The 13,672-nt window shown below is 40.2% G+C and overlaps 1 protein-coding gene across 1 annotated transcript in view; it reads left to right on the top strand.

The window, feature by feature from the left end:
• The first annotated feature begins 1,674 nt into the window (after positions 1–1,674).
• Col1a2 (collagen type I alpha 2 chain) overlaps positions 1,675–13,672 on the top strand; it is a 35,231-nt gene continuing 23,233 nt past the window's right edge. Inside the window, exons 1-11 of the mRNA XM_051151991.1 lie at positions 1,675–1,895; positions 4,795–4,809; positions 5,440–5,475; positions 6,715–6,816; positions 8,038–8,091; positions 10,926–10,970; positions 11,126–11,179; positions 11,272–11,325; positions 11,605–11,658; positions 12,050–12,103; positions 12,583–12,636. Coding sequence (XP_051007948.1) covers positions 1,809–1,895; positions 4,795–4,809; positions 5,440–5,475; positions 6,715–6,816; positions 8,038–8,091; positions 10,926–10,970; positions 11,126–11,179; positions 11,272–11,325; positions 11,605–11,658; positions 12,050–12,103; positions 12,583–12,636 — 609 coding nt within the window. The 5' untranslated portion in view covers positions 1,675–1,808. The remainder of the gene's footprint in view (positions 1,896–4,794; positions 4,810–5,439; positions 5,476–6,714; positions 6,817–8,037; positions 8,092–10,925; positions 10,971–11,125; positions 11,180–11,271; positions 11,326–11,604; positions 11,659–12,049; positions 12,104–12,582; positions 12,637–13,672) is intronic.

Here is a 13,672-nt window from a genome sequence, read left to right as displayed (position 1 = left end):
AACTTGGTTTCTCTAATTCTCAAAAATCAAGAGGCTTTTTTCTTTCTCTCCTTTATTGTTTTTTTCTAAAAAGGAAAACATCTCACTTTCAAAGGGTATTCTTGCCTCTCAGATCAGTGTTTTAACTGGATTAAAATAACTTTATTGAAATGTTTCTCTTCTACTTCTAACATTTTTTTTCTTTTAAATTTAGCCAGAGAAACCCGTTAGCCACCCCCTTTACCCAGTCCCTTTAGTTTACAGCAGCTGCTGATGGAGCTAGCCTACTTAGGCACAAATTCTTCCTCTCCAGGAATCAGAAAGAGTGGAGCTGGGGGGAGGGGGATTCCGAGCCATTCCTGGTTCAGGGGCATAAAACTGTCCTAAAGAAGCTGTTTCTGAGGTGACTTCTGGACAGAATGAGACTCTGAGTAGATCTCTGCAGCCTTATCAGGCCAGAAGAAGCCTGGGGCCCTGGGGGGGGGGGGGCTCAGAGGACATTCCAAGGCGCTTTGGGAGGGAGCACTCACTGCCACCACCCAGGAGAAGCTGTGTCTCCCACCCCAGTTTCAGAATCCCAGCTTTATGCCAAGGTGTGGGGGAGTGGAGCCCTGTATGAAGGCAAGGGAGTGCAGCACAGGAGAGTCTGTGGTGGGGGGGGGGGCAGCGTGAGACGTTAAGGGAGAGGCGGTGTATACCCTAGGTGCAAAATTAAAGATTTTAGCAGTCATTTCCATATTCTCCTAAGGAGAGGTGTGAGGATGAAGGCAGAGAGGTGCTTGGCAATGGCTGTGAGAGGGCTCAGGAGTGTGCGGCAAGGCCAAGGGGGCTTGGTGGTCACTGGCAGGTTATCTGATCCAGGCTCAGCATGTGGCTTGACCAAACCAAGTATAGGATGCTAAGCTTATGTTGGTGCGCATGTTCTCTTTCATCAACAGAGGAGGGAGAGAGAGAGAGAGAGAGAGAGAGAGAGAGAGAGAGAGAGAGAGAGAGAGAGAGAGGGAGAGAGGAGAGGAGAGGAGAGAGAGCGAGAACATCCCCCAAAGCTGAAGAAGGAAATCAGGAGGGGGGAGGGGAGAGAGGGGGCGCGGGAGAGGAGGCGGGGAGGCGGGCAGGGTGGAGTCGACCCGGGAGGGCTGCTCTAGACCTCGCCACGCTGTCACCTTCCATCTCTCATGCCCCAGCCCCCCTCCAGTCTGCAGATGGCCCTCAGGGCCCAAGGTGAGGCAGGACTGGACAGCTCCTGGGTTTTTTTGTTTTTTGTTTTTTGTTTTTTTTTTTTCGGTTTTTCACCTTAGGCCTCCAGGTCCCTCAACACCTGTCTTGCTGCTGGCTGCTCCGAGATCTGTGAAGTGCCCACGTAGGTGTCCTAAAGTGCTTCCAAACTTGGCAAGTGAGGGAGAGGGCGGGTGGCTGGGGAGGGCGGAGGTATGCAGACAGAGAGTCAGAGTTTCCCCCTCGAAAGCCTCAAAAGTGTCCACGTCCTCAAAAAGAATGGAACCAATTTAAGAAGCACTGTACCCAGGTCCCTCCCCCCCTTGACTCCCTCCCCTGCGCCCCCGCAGTCTCCTCCTAGCACAGAGGCCGGGCCCCAGGCCCCAGCCCTCCCATTGGTGGAGACGATTTTGGAGGCACCCTCCGGCTGAGGAAACTTTTGCCATATAAATAGGGCAGGTCTGGGCTTTATTATTTTAGCACCACGGCAGCGGGAGCTTTCAGCTAAGTTGGAGGGACCGGTCACGACTGCATGCCTGCGCCCGCCAGGTGATACTTCGCTGGTGACCCAGGGGTTCTGCAACACAAGGAGTCTGCATGTCTAAGTGGTAGACATGCTCAGCTTTGTGGATACGCGGACTCTGTTGCTGCTTGCAGTAACCTCGTGCCTAGCAACATGCCAATGTAAGTGTCTTCTGCTTGTTTGGGGGAGATGGAGGAGAGAGGCTGGATAGGTGGGCACCCTAATCTGATCAGAGGGAAATTCTGCCCTCCCTCCCACACACAGCGTTCTCTGGCCTGTGGGAAAACACCCCGGTGTATGAGATGCAAGGAAAGTACTTTAAAAGAATAAAAACATGGAAGGCCTGACTGTTGCCAAGAGTTGGGGAAGTTTTTCCTGTAAAGCTAGGCTGTTAGCCTGGAACCCCAGGTTGGTGAAGCTCACAAAGAGGCAAGGAATTTTGCCTCAAGACAGAAAACACTATTGACAGGGTGAAAGAATCAGAGGACTCCACTCTTCAATACCCAGAATTGTGCTCATGGCCACCTTGTGGAAGTTGAGGCCTAGTTTAGAAAGCCCTTGAATACAACAATACAAAACTCATCCCCCCCCCCCCAACTCCATTTTCTTGCGGGCATCAGAATTGGTCTGGATGACGTTAATGGAGATGATGATGATGAAAAGGCGCCCCCTGGAGGAAGGAAAATGAAAGCACGGGACCATGCCCTAAGCTCATGGAATTCCAGTTAGAGACTTCCGAGGTCCATGGAGCTATTTACATTTCTGGGCCATCTGTGGAGAACTCAGTGGATATATCCTGAGAAACGGGCTGTTTAGACCTCTACTTTTATCTTCTGAATAATTAAAGTAGCTTCCCAATTCATTGTCTAGTCATAGAAAAGATAACTTTTAACTAAAGTCAATTGTTTAGTTACATATCAACTCGTTACTATCTGGAATCAGACTTTAAATCAACAGATGTGAGAAATACCAACCTTCGCCTTAGATTCTGATTCAATAGTCTGGGATTCTTGTCATGGGTCTTCTACTCACTTCCCAAGAGGCTCCAAATGAATCTACTGGGCCTTTTCTAAAACATGGGGTACAAACTAAATGCGCCAACTTCAAGGTCATGTTCCATTTCTAGGTTGTATGACTAGACTTCCATGTCAAAGAATGAAGAAAATCAGTGGAATTTCATCTTGAAAATGGCTGCCCAATTTAACTAGACAAAGAATCTTGAGGAGGGTTCAAGGATGCCTGGCCACACCCAGCACTTCAAAAGCTATCCCCAGCCACATGCCATGTGTCTACCCCTGCCTGATTTCTGATGCATATGTGTTCCCTTCATCCATTTTATAAATGTCCACTGAGGATACTAAGAAGAGATTGCAACATTCTTCCTAATCAGCAGCCAGCCACTATGTAGAATTGTTATCCAACAACCATTGTCCAAAATGGGCTCACAGCTGAGTAATAAAAAGCCTGTAGGAGTTAGAGTCTTCTTCTAGCGCAGGCAAATTGTTCTTCCTCTGATGGACACAAACTAAATACACCATTTATCTAATTCTACAGCAATTCTCATCAATTGCCCTTAAATGTCAATGCTGGATATGGTCCACTCTCCTGAATGGTGACCATTGCAACAGATGTTCTCATTCCAGATGACACACTTCGTGACCACCACATTCAAGCAATTTTTAGGGGTGACTCATCCTGGAGCAAGGCTGACCACAATTATATACCACATTACCCTATAATTATTATACCGTAGGAAGTGAATTCAATGTTTAAAGTCTTACAGTAATTGTGGCAAGGGAGTGGATATTTGTTTTTCTCATTATTTTTCAAGATTTTAATCCACAGTTTTCTCTTTATATAATACAATCCTTCCTAGGGAACAAATCTGATGTATGTTAATCAAATGACCTACCTAATTTTAAGTGAACTATTTATAGCAAAAAATCAGATTCCTGAATCAATTTGCTTTTGTATATGTAAATTAGACCTTTTGGGGGAAAAAGGCTAAGTCACTTCAATGTTTTATGAAAAACAAGCTCTGCCTTAGGGTGCATACACTCCTAAGTTTTCTTAGATTCTTATGCATTAAAGGTGATCTCGACCATGAATTATTTCCTCATCAATCACTTGGTGTGAGAGTCAGTGATTCATCTATGCCACTTCCACCATAATTGCTGAGCATTCGCAGTGTCCTCCAGGCACACTAATACTTCAGAGCATTTCAAAAATAGTAAATAAATAACCATTTAATTCAACATATATTTACATATTAAAACTGTATAAACAAATCACCCTGCTGGTCTCTGCTATGTTTTTTGTCTGAGTAATTTGGAAGTCATTAGGATAGTCTGAAGAAGAAACAGAAGAGGTATTTTAATCAGATAACTCAACTTTATAAACCCATGTATATCAATGAAATGATACCAATAACTATTTCCTATTTTCTTCTTTCCTCAACAGCTTCACAAACGGTGAGTAAAACTAAGATGTCCATACTTGATTGTCATCTGGGTCTCAGCAGTCTCTTTTCTGGGGAAGGAAGTTGGCCAGTTTGGCTTCGGGAGGAAACTGTGAAGGGGTACAGTGGTCTAAACCTTTCTGGCTTCTACTGAAAGTACCCACCTCCTTTTCCAGAGTGGGAGGTGCTACTGAGAGAGGCTGGCCTCCTAAAACACCCATAAGGAGGAGAGAGTAAATGGTCCAGTTAAAATTTGGGTTTTAGCACCAACTACTCCGAAGCACAAGAGCTTCCTGTGACATTTTTGTGATTTCCTAGGGTTCATTTGCAAAGAATTATGAATAAACTCTTAGCTCATGAATTGAAATTGCAACATAGTTACAGATAAGTATGTATGTATGTATATATATATATATATATATTTGGTTTTGTAGATAATATTTTGTTTACTGGTAAAATTTTACATTTTTTTCAAAATATTAGATTAAGATAATAGAAAAGGAACAATGCAATGACATCTATAGATATATTTGTATATAATATCAAAATGAAGCAACGTTTAATATATGCATGTATATATAATTATTCTTATGAGAATCATTTATCTTTTCTTTTCTAGGAATCTATAAGAAAGGTAAGAGTCTTGCTCTTCTTCATAAGTACTTAAAATTATCAGAATAATTTCAGTTTGACAAAATTTAATGTGACGTATAAGAGAAAATACCTTGTCAAGATTTTACCCAAAAGAATATGTATTCACCAAACGATAAAACAAAGTAGTGTTAATATTTGATGTAACAAAATTTTATCATCTTGCAGAAGCATCTCTAATTACACAAATTGATGATTTACATACTAAAAGCTTTCTAAATATTTGTTTATATTCTTACAAGGGGATGCATGTTATATTAATCATAGACAATAAATCAAAAACGTACTTTAAAAGACTGACTCTATAATGTGATGTTAAGGTGTAACAAAATGGTTTTTGTCTATAGCTATCATCTTACTAAAAGGGCAATGGATAATATTGGTTTGACCACTACAGACCATAGCATCCTCTTAGTCCTTCAGTTTGAAAAAAAATTACATATAATTTTAACAAAAACAATACTATTATTGCCTTATGTCACATCTTATGGCTGCTGTTTAGTAATATTTTATTCAGATCAGTCTTAACAATGAATTATTTTCAAAATTGCTTTGCTTATTTGTTATACATTTCTTATACATATGGCCCATTGCCGTCCTTGTCTTCCTTTAGGGGCCCCCTGGAGACCGAGGACCACGTGGAGGAAGGGTATGTAATTTTTGAGCCATTAAAGGGCTTTGGCCTGTATTTAAATAACTGCACATTAGAAGCTACAGAAGACAGACAGTGTGTGAGAAGATTCTGTATTCAGATAATTACACCACCTTTTAAGTAGATAATGTCCTCCTGAACAAGTAAATGAACATTATTACATATAATCAATATTCTTTTTCATTCAAGATTACCCTTTAGTAAAAAGAAACACTGTTACAGGCAGTCATATTCTTTGCCGAGTCTATTTTTCTTTGTTTTAATTTGGCCTGCCCAATACATGTATAATGGAAACCTATCCCCTACCTCTTTGTAAGATGTTTTGATTCTTTTAGAGGAAAACAGAAAGATATCTATGTACACTGAAATAAGTGTGAATCAGTAGGCTGTAACATGTTTCTCTGTCTTCATTCATACAAGTACATGCCAGTTTGCCATTCTATATGCTACATTTCTTTGATATGTGTTTTTTTAAATATTTATTTATTTTTTATGTATACAGTGCTCTGCCTGCTTGTACACCTGCACACCTGAAGAGGGCATTAGATCACATTATAGATGGTTGTGAGCCACCATGTGGTTGCTGGGAACTGAACTCAGGACCTCTGGAAGAGCAGTCAGTGCTCTTAACCTCTGAGCCATCTCTCCAGCCCTGTATGTGTTAACTAAATGATTTTGCACGGTTTGCATCATAGAACATTTTTTTATCACTATATAAATAACGGCACCTTGCATCTGTCATGAAATGTGGACTTACACATATTCTACTCAATGTATTAGTTGTATAAACGTATCCGTAAACTATCCTAACAACATGAATAGTGCTAAAGCAGTGTTTCCATCCTGTGATAAAATGACCTAACCTACTTTCTTCTTCACACATCACCTACCGAAACAATGGAATACCTTAACAAAAGTCAGAGACAAGCATAGATCTTCATAGTGTCTTTTTCTACGGCATAAAATGCGTGCAGTCCATGGAATCAGCTTCATTATGAATTCAGTGTGTATGCTGTGTTAGCTTCCACTTGCTATCTGTGCACATCAGGCATTAAAGGTCTTTCTGAATTAAGCCTATGTCACAGGTGCATACCAACCAGTGACAGAGCTAGCCTATTATACTTCCAACCTTTCACATCAACAAGTCTGAAGAACTGACCTTAGTGTGTGTGTGCTTTTAGGACTCTCTTTGCAGGGCTGCTGTAACCTTGCCCTAATCCCCTGTCTTTATAACAGGGTCCAGCAGGTCCCCCAGGCAGAGATGGTGCTGATGGTCCCGTTGGCCCTCCTGGTCCCCCTGGCGAACCTGGTCCCCCTGGGCTCCCTGGTCTTGGTGGGGTAAGATGTCTTATGTATTTTAAACTTATATCTGACTTTAGTGTCTTGCTATGTTGGAAAAATACTCACTTTATTTTTTTAGAAGTTATGGAGGGAAATTTTCCTATTTGGAAATTAGTATATTTTATTTCATTTCTTTGGTTTCTTCATTTAAGTTTCTGCTTTGCGTGTCTTCTTTGAGGCCTTGTCAGTTACAGGCCTGGTCATTGTGTTCACTGAAGGTAGCAGCCGCCATCAGCACCATTATTTAATTTGGGGATTTAATATCTTTTATCAGTACAGCACAAATAAGAGGTGTTGCCTTATTAAAGAGTTTGGTTTGATTGAATTACGTAAGTGAAGCCCCTGATCTTAAAGCAATTTCAGAAACATCTGACCCGCTTTATTCTCCTTGCCTTGGAGTCTGCTGAACCAACATTCAAAGTGGCTTTAGGTTTAATTTGCTTGAAACTAAATTGAGAAAAGTACATTTCCCTTTTTCATTAATATCTTCTTTTAGCTTTATGTCTCTGACAATGGTATGAGTGCCAAACGGCCCCACTGCAGGAAGGAAAACATATTTGCTTAATTGGTTAGCACTGGGAATCAGATCCCTGATTCTAACACCCAACTGTATGCCAGTAAAATAAGACCTTTCTCTCCCAAAGGTCTTATTATGATTGCTTATCTACCAAGTGCATTAAAAGCACCTTCTTTAATACAGTGACCACTTGAAGAGAGATCTTTAACAGGGAAGTTATTACTGTGAACTATTTTTTAAAAGTTTAATCTTCTAAGGGCCATTTTAATTTTCCTATAATTTGAAAACTCTTTCTAACCATTTTTTTTTTTTGAAACTCCAGACAGAACAAAGAAGTAGCTTGGTGGTTGGTGGGCTGGGGCAGCGGCTGCTGACACAGCACATTTCCTTGAGCTCCACTTCACTTGTGAGGGTTCTCAGGGATTGTAAAGGGTTAGGAAGCCATCTTTGCTCATTCTAGAGATAGGTAGTGAGTACATAGGAAAACGAGTCTGAGGAATAAGAGATGGAAGATCTCCACTCCAGTCTATGGGGGGAAGTCAGTACTGACTTCTACGTCATTTCCAGTTGAGACATGGCTGTCTTTTAGTATCAGGAAATTCATTAAAAGCAGAATGCAAAATTTCAGTGTATGATCACTAACATGTGTGTGTGTGTGTGTGTGTGTGTGTGTGTGTGTGTGTGTGTTTTATTCCCTTCAGTTATTTGCTGCTCAATATTCTGACAAAGGAGTTTCATCTGGCCCTGGACCAATGGTATGCTTGTCTTTTTTATTATAGAGGGAAAAGGGATGCTTACAGTGGGAATTTATGTTAAACCTCCCAACAATAATTAACACTCCATTCATAGATCAAATGACAACAACTTCTTTTTCTACCCTTAAATATCAAAGCTCAAATCCAGGTTAAGGGTTTCAGTTTTCTCTGAAAATATGTCTCATAAAAAAAAGGAGGCCAGATATTTATGTCTAAGAAATGATCTTTGGACATGGGGACCATAACTCAGGCAGATGGATTTAACTCAAAATATTAGCATCTATACTTTTCTCCAGACCTTTCCACATTCCTCAAAACGTGAAGCAGCAGGAAGAAGCAGAATAATTCACTGTGCTCCCTAAACCTTTTGGAAAGAACCAACAAGTTCTCTCCAGCTCAGCACAGGGAGTTAAGGACAGAATCAATCTATATGAACATATGGTTCATGTATTTAACCCTTGGATAGAATACTTTCTTGGTCACACGAGTGTACCAGGTGCCCCCAACAGGGTCAGAGCTAGACCATGGCTCTACTCAGCTAGCAGCAGATGACAGCAATTTTGACTCACCCTGAATGACTTAATGATATAAGAAATGTTTCCTTTTTCTCCCTTCTGATGAAAAAAATATTTTTGTTTATTTATTAAACAAAAAAATAAAATTAAAAAGAAAAACAATATAGATAAGAATGAGTCAAATTTAGCACTTATGTCCCTCATCACACACACACACACATACTGTCATTTGTGTGACAACTTATAAAGCTTTCCTGTGTGTCAGGGTGATGACTTACCTAGCAAATGAAGCCTCTACCAAACATTACTGAGATATGATAAAGAAAAAATAGACATGATCATGAAAAATGTATAGCAGTTTATATAAAAGAATGAAAATGCCCCAGAAATAAAAACCATTAGATTGATTAACTGCTGTAAATTTAATACACATGCACACAGTTTGGTGATTCTAATTGTGTGTTTTCCAGAGGCATTTATCTGTTAGTTATCATGGTCTTTAAAACAGAACTTTTACCTGGGCCCTCCAGCAGTGCTCTATCTTCCCAAGATATTCTTCTGAAGCTAATGGGCCGAAATAAACTAATATTCCAGAAGGGCAAGACAATATTTTCTGTAAATTAAAACTCTCACTTGTAAAATAATGTAGCTTTAATTGATGATTTCCAATTTCCTGATTTTTTCCCCAGTAATTTAAAATGTTCATATCTGAAGTGACAAATTGAAGCATTCTTTTGGCTTTGTTTATATTAGACATTTGAAATGAGTTGTTTCTGCTAGTGGTGGACATTACTCAGCTGTAAAGGTGAACCCATTTCTCAAGACGAGGCAAAGTGAGAAATAAAGGAGGAGTAGATGTCATTTTATTTTAAAAATTAAAATGGTGGACATACACTGGAGAAATTAAAATGGATTTCAGATTCCCTTGTCTTTTTAAAATTAATTTATTTATTCCCTTTACACTCCAATCATAGCCCCGTCCTTCCTCTCCGAGTATCAAGCAGAATATTTCCTTTTTAAATATCAGTGAAACATAATTTAAGCTTGTATATCTACACACATCCATGCACATATGCAATCAACAGATATGTGTTTAACAAATAGAGAAGGTAGGCAGCAATAAAGTGTTAAAATAACTTTTTGTGTTGGAAAAAACAATCAATAAGTACAAAACCCCACAGGGTCCTTTTCTGAATTAATCAGTTTGTCCCATGGCTTCCATGAAGTAAAGTATCCTTTATGTAAATGAAGTTGGTGCAAATACAGAGAACAATGAATAAATATAATTAAAAATTCATGATGTCAAAGGAAATTATATTTAATGGGTACCTGAAAACTACTTTTATTGAAAAGCAACAGCTTCTTTTAACATTGAAGCAATTTCTGAAACAAAATAAATAATTCTCATAATTAAAATAATGTGCTTCTTAAATACAGTATGTAGCATTTCACTATAGTCATTTAATAAAGTGGATAGGTGCGACTGTGGAATCCTCAGGGTTTATGTAGTATATAAGCAAATTACTCAAGACTTATGCATAAGGTATTTTTTGCTGTATGGGAAATGGGTTTCACAGATGAGCTTACGTAAGCATTGAGTATTAGAGGTAAAACAAATTTACATTTAGCTCAAAATGAATACCATTCTGCTTTTACTTTACATTTGTGTTCCAGAAAAAAAAAAAAAAAAGGAGAAAGAAAAGAAGTTATTGTCATTTGTGTTATGTTGTCGATATCCTATGATAGAGTTCTCAGGCTGCCTCTATAATAATTTATTTTTCCTTCACCCCTCATTACATCCACTTTTGCTTGACATTTTCATCAGTCATCAACAACCCTGGAAAGAACTTTAAAGTTATAATAAACCTCCTTTTAATTATTAAGAAGGACTTTGATCCTTTTCAATTTATGCCCCTGTGGCAATACAAATATCGATTTCTTAGCTAAGTATGACATGGAAAGATGACGTATGACGAAGGGAATCTAACTGAAATTCTTTGTCAGCCATTGTATTTTCTGTTCTTGTGCAAAGATCTGTCCACCTCATTGATTTAGAATGACCTCCAGGTACCCAGTTTTGCACATCTTGAGGAACTTACGGCCTCTCCCACCCAGTCCTTGTTGAGCTCTGAAGATTGGTTGGTAAAAACAGAGAAGTGAAAGGCATGAAATAGCACAGAAGATTTGGGTTCTTAAAACCCTTCTATCAAAAAATCCCAGTAGCTCAGCGCTATCTTCTCCAAATCCAGTTTACCTGCTTATGGAACTGCAAACAAGGACATGTGTTTTTAGTACTAACTGTGTATATCATCTTTACAGGGTTTGATGGGACCCAGAGGCCCTCCTGGTGCTGTGGGAGCCCCTGTAAGTACCAAAATCATATAGTGATTCTTATATAAAAGGAGAACATGCGATGAGGATGTTGCTCGGTGGCAAAGTACTTGTCTGACAAGCAATGGCCTGAGCTTGATTCCAGAACTTCCAAAGAGTAAATAAGTGTTCCTTCTACCCTACTCTAGGGACCTCAAGGTTTCCAGGGACCTGCTGGTGAGCCTGGTGAGCCTGGCCAAACGGTGAGAACGTTTCTCCCTAGGTGAAAAACAATGTTTTTGAGGGATGATTTGTGAACACAGTCTTAACCTCAATGCATCGCCCATTTCCTTAGGGTCCGGCAGGTTCTCGTGGTCCAGCTGGCCCTCCTGGCAAGTCTGGTGAGGACGTAAGTGTCTACTCTCAAGCTCTTCCAAAACAACCTCTAAATACTTCCATATCAACAGGAGTATCTAGATCAAAATTAAGTTCCATGCTGAAAGCTCAATATCCCTGAGTCTCCTCCTATGGGAAATATTACTTTAATGAAATATTAATTAACTTGCTTGTACCCAAGAGATATAATTGTTAATAAAACATGTATTTGAGCTCACATTATTATGTGTTCCTTTCCCTTGTGAAGGTCTACCAAGTCAAAGTTGACCCTAGGCTCCCCTTTCTGTTTTAGGGTCACCCTGGAAAGCCTGGACGACCTGGTGAGAGAGGAGTCGTTGGACCACAGGTGAGGTTGTTGACGGCAGTATGTGGTCCAGGGTGAGTTGTCAGTGAGCATGCGTGGGACGCAGCTGATGGTAGCAGAGATGCTGCTGATACCTATGGCATTCATTGAAAGCATCTCAGAAAGGAAAGACCCAAGAAAAGAATGCAGATGTTTTATTCATGTTCTTTATAGAATATCAGTGACAGCAGACCATGAATAACTAAGCTGTGTTGTCTACAAATGCCACCATCTTAGCCATTCATATCCTTGCTATTTGTAGCTCCATGCTTAGAAACATACTGGCCTTTGACTCCAAACTTGAGCCTTGAGGAGAATTGGTTTGGAAAGAAGAAAGCATTGCCTTGTAACTTCTATGAAGACCTTATTCATCTTGTTCTGATTTTCCCCCCAGGGTGCTCGTGGTTTCCCTGGGACCCCTGGACTTCCTGGCTTCAAAGGCCATCGAGTGAGTAAATTCTTCACCTAAATAAGAAGAAAAAATGGTGATGGTGGGGGTGGTAAGAACTCAACTGTATTTAAATCCCTGGGTGACACATCTAGCTCCCATGTCTCTGAAATTTGAAAATGCCATACATTAAAGTGGGGCCAAAATTCACCAAATACTGAGAATAACTCAGAAAAACTATGTAGATTATAGATTACATGTAGACTGTGTATATTTTAAGTACTTAGAACTATCTGGAAACCAGGAGATTATCAGGGTGACAAGGACACAATGAGGCTTCTGCAGCATCCCCTGCCCCGCCCCGCCCCTTTTTACCTGCACGCAGGCAGAGTGGTTGAGCTGGAACACTGGACTCTTTCCTGCCTCAGCAGCCAGGAGACCTATCTAGGAGATGTAGTTACAGCAGGCAGAGGTGGGAGACTCTGGTCTGACTGAGATCACAACATGCCAGCATTTGAAAAGTGCCCGTTGTTTTTCAGGGACACGTTGGTGTGGACGGAGTGAAGGGACAACCTGGTGCGCAGGGTGTGAAGGTAAATGCTGGGTTAGGAACACTATAAGCCAGTCATTTCAATCTTCCATTACTACGGAAAAGGCTCTTGTACTGAAGACAGCCCACGTTTCACAAAGTATCTTGTCTCCTCATCTATCCTTCACATCCCTCAATAGTGGAGCAGTGAGAGTCTATGACAAAAGGCCAGTTACTAACACTTATTTAGCTTAATGTGTATTTAAGTAATCAAATAAAAAAATAAGGTTAAAATTCTCTTTCTCCATTTCCTTTCCTCCTCTTATCGTGTCATTCAATCTCTGTGGCCAAAATAAAAGTAAATCAGCACGTAATCAAGCATTAGAGCATGGCGTGCAATTTTGAAGTGTAAGTTGTCCTTCGCCTTGCACTAATTAGGTAGGTACATTCATGCCACAATACACTTTTCAGTCTCTTTCCTCTGATTTATCTATGCACACTCAAAAAATTTTTTTAATTAGGTAATTAAAACCTCAGGAGTGTGTTATCTCTTAGCAGGCCTCTTCTCTGATAGTGTTCTCAACCATAAAATATTGTCTTTCTTATTAAGGAGATAATGTGATATTAACGTCAATACCAGCGTAATTACGAATTAACGAATAAGGAATGCTAGGGTGACCAGGGATGGGCATGAATATGGAGAATCTGGTGGAACTTCCTAGCTGCCACACAAATGGATAAGGTCAAGGCTATGCTCTCACAAGTCCAGCGTTATAGCTCAGACTGGTAAGCTCAACATCGTAAAATGTTAGAACTAAAAGGCACTTTGCAGGTGTCCTCATTTGGGAGAGACTGAGGTTAAGAAGAGCTAGTGACTTGACCACGGTCACACGTCTAATGGTTAAAAGGTAGACTCGGCAATCTCATGGCCTCCTTCTTAAAGAACACTCTTCATGAAGAATCTTAGACCCAGAGCCAGAGCAACAGCTCAGTGGTAGAGCACTCGCTTACCTTGTACCAAGCCTGGGATTTATCTTTTAGCATCACTCTCTAAACTAGAATATCTTGAGGGAATTTTTTACAGCCCCCAAATAGGAAAT

This window comes from Acomys russatus, chromosome 10 (assembly GCF_903995435.1).
Source record: "Acomys russatus chromosome 10, mAcoRus1.1, whole genome shotgun sequence".
NCBI lineage: Eukaryota > Metazoa > Chordata > Mammalia > Rodentia > Muridae > Acomys > Acomys russatus.
Note: the sequence above shows the minus strand (reverse complement) of the source record. Positions and strands in the feature narration are given on the sequence as shown.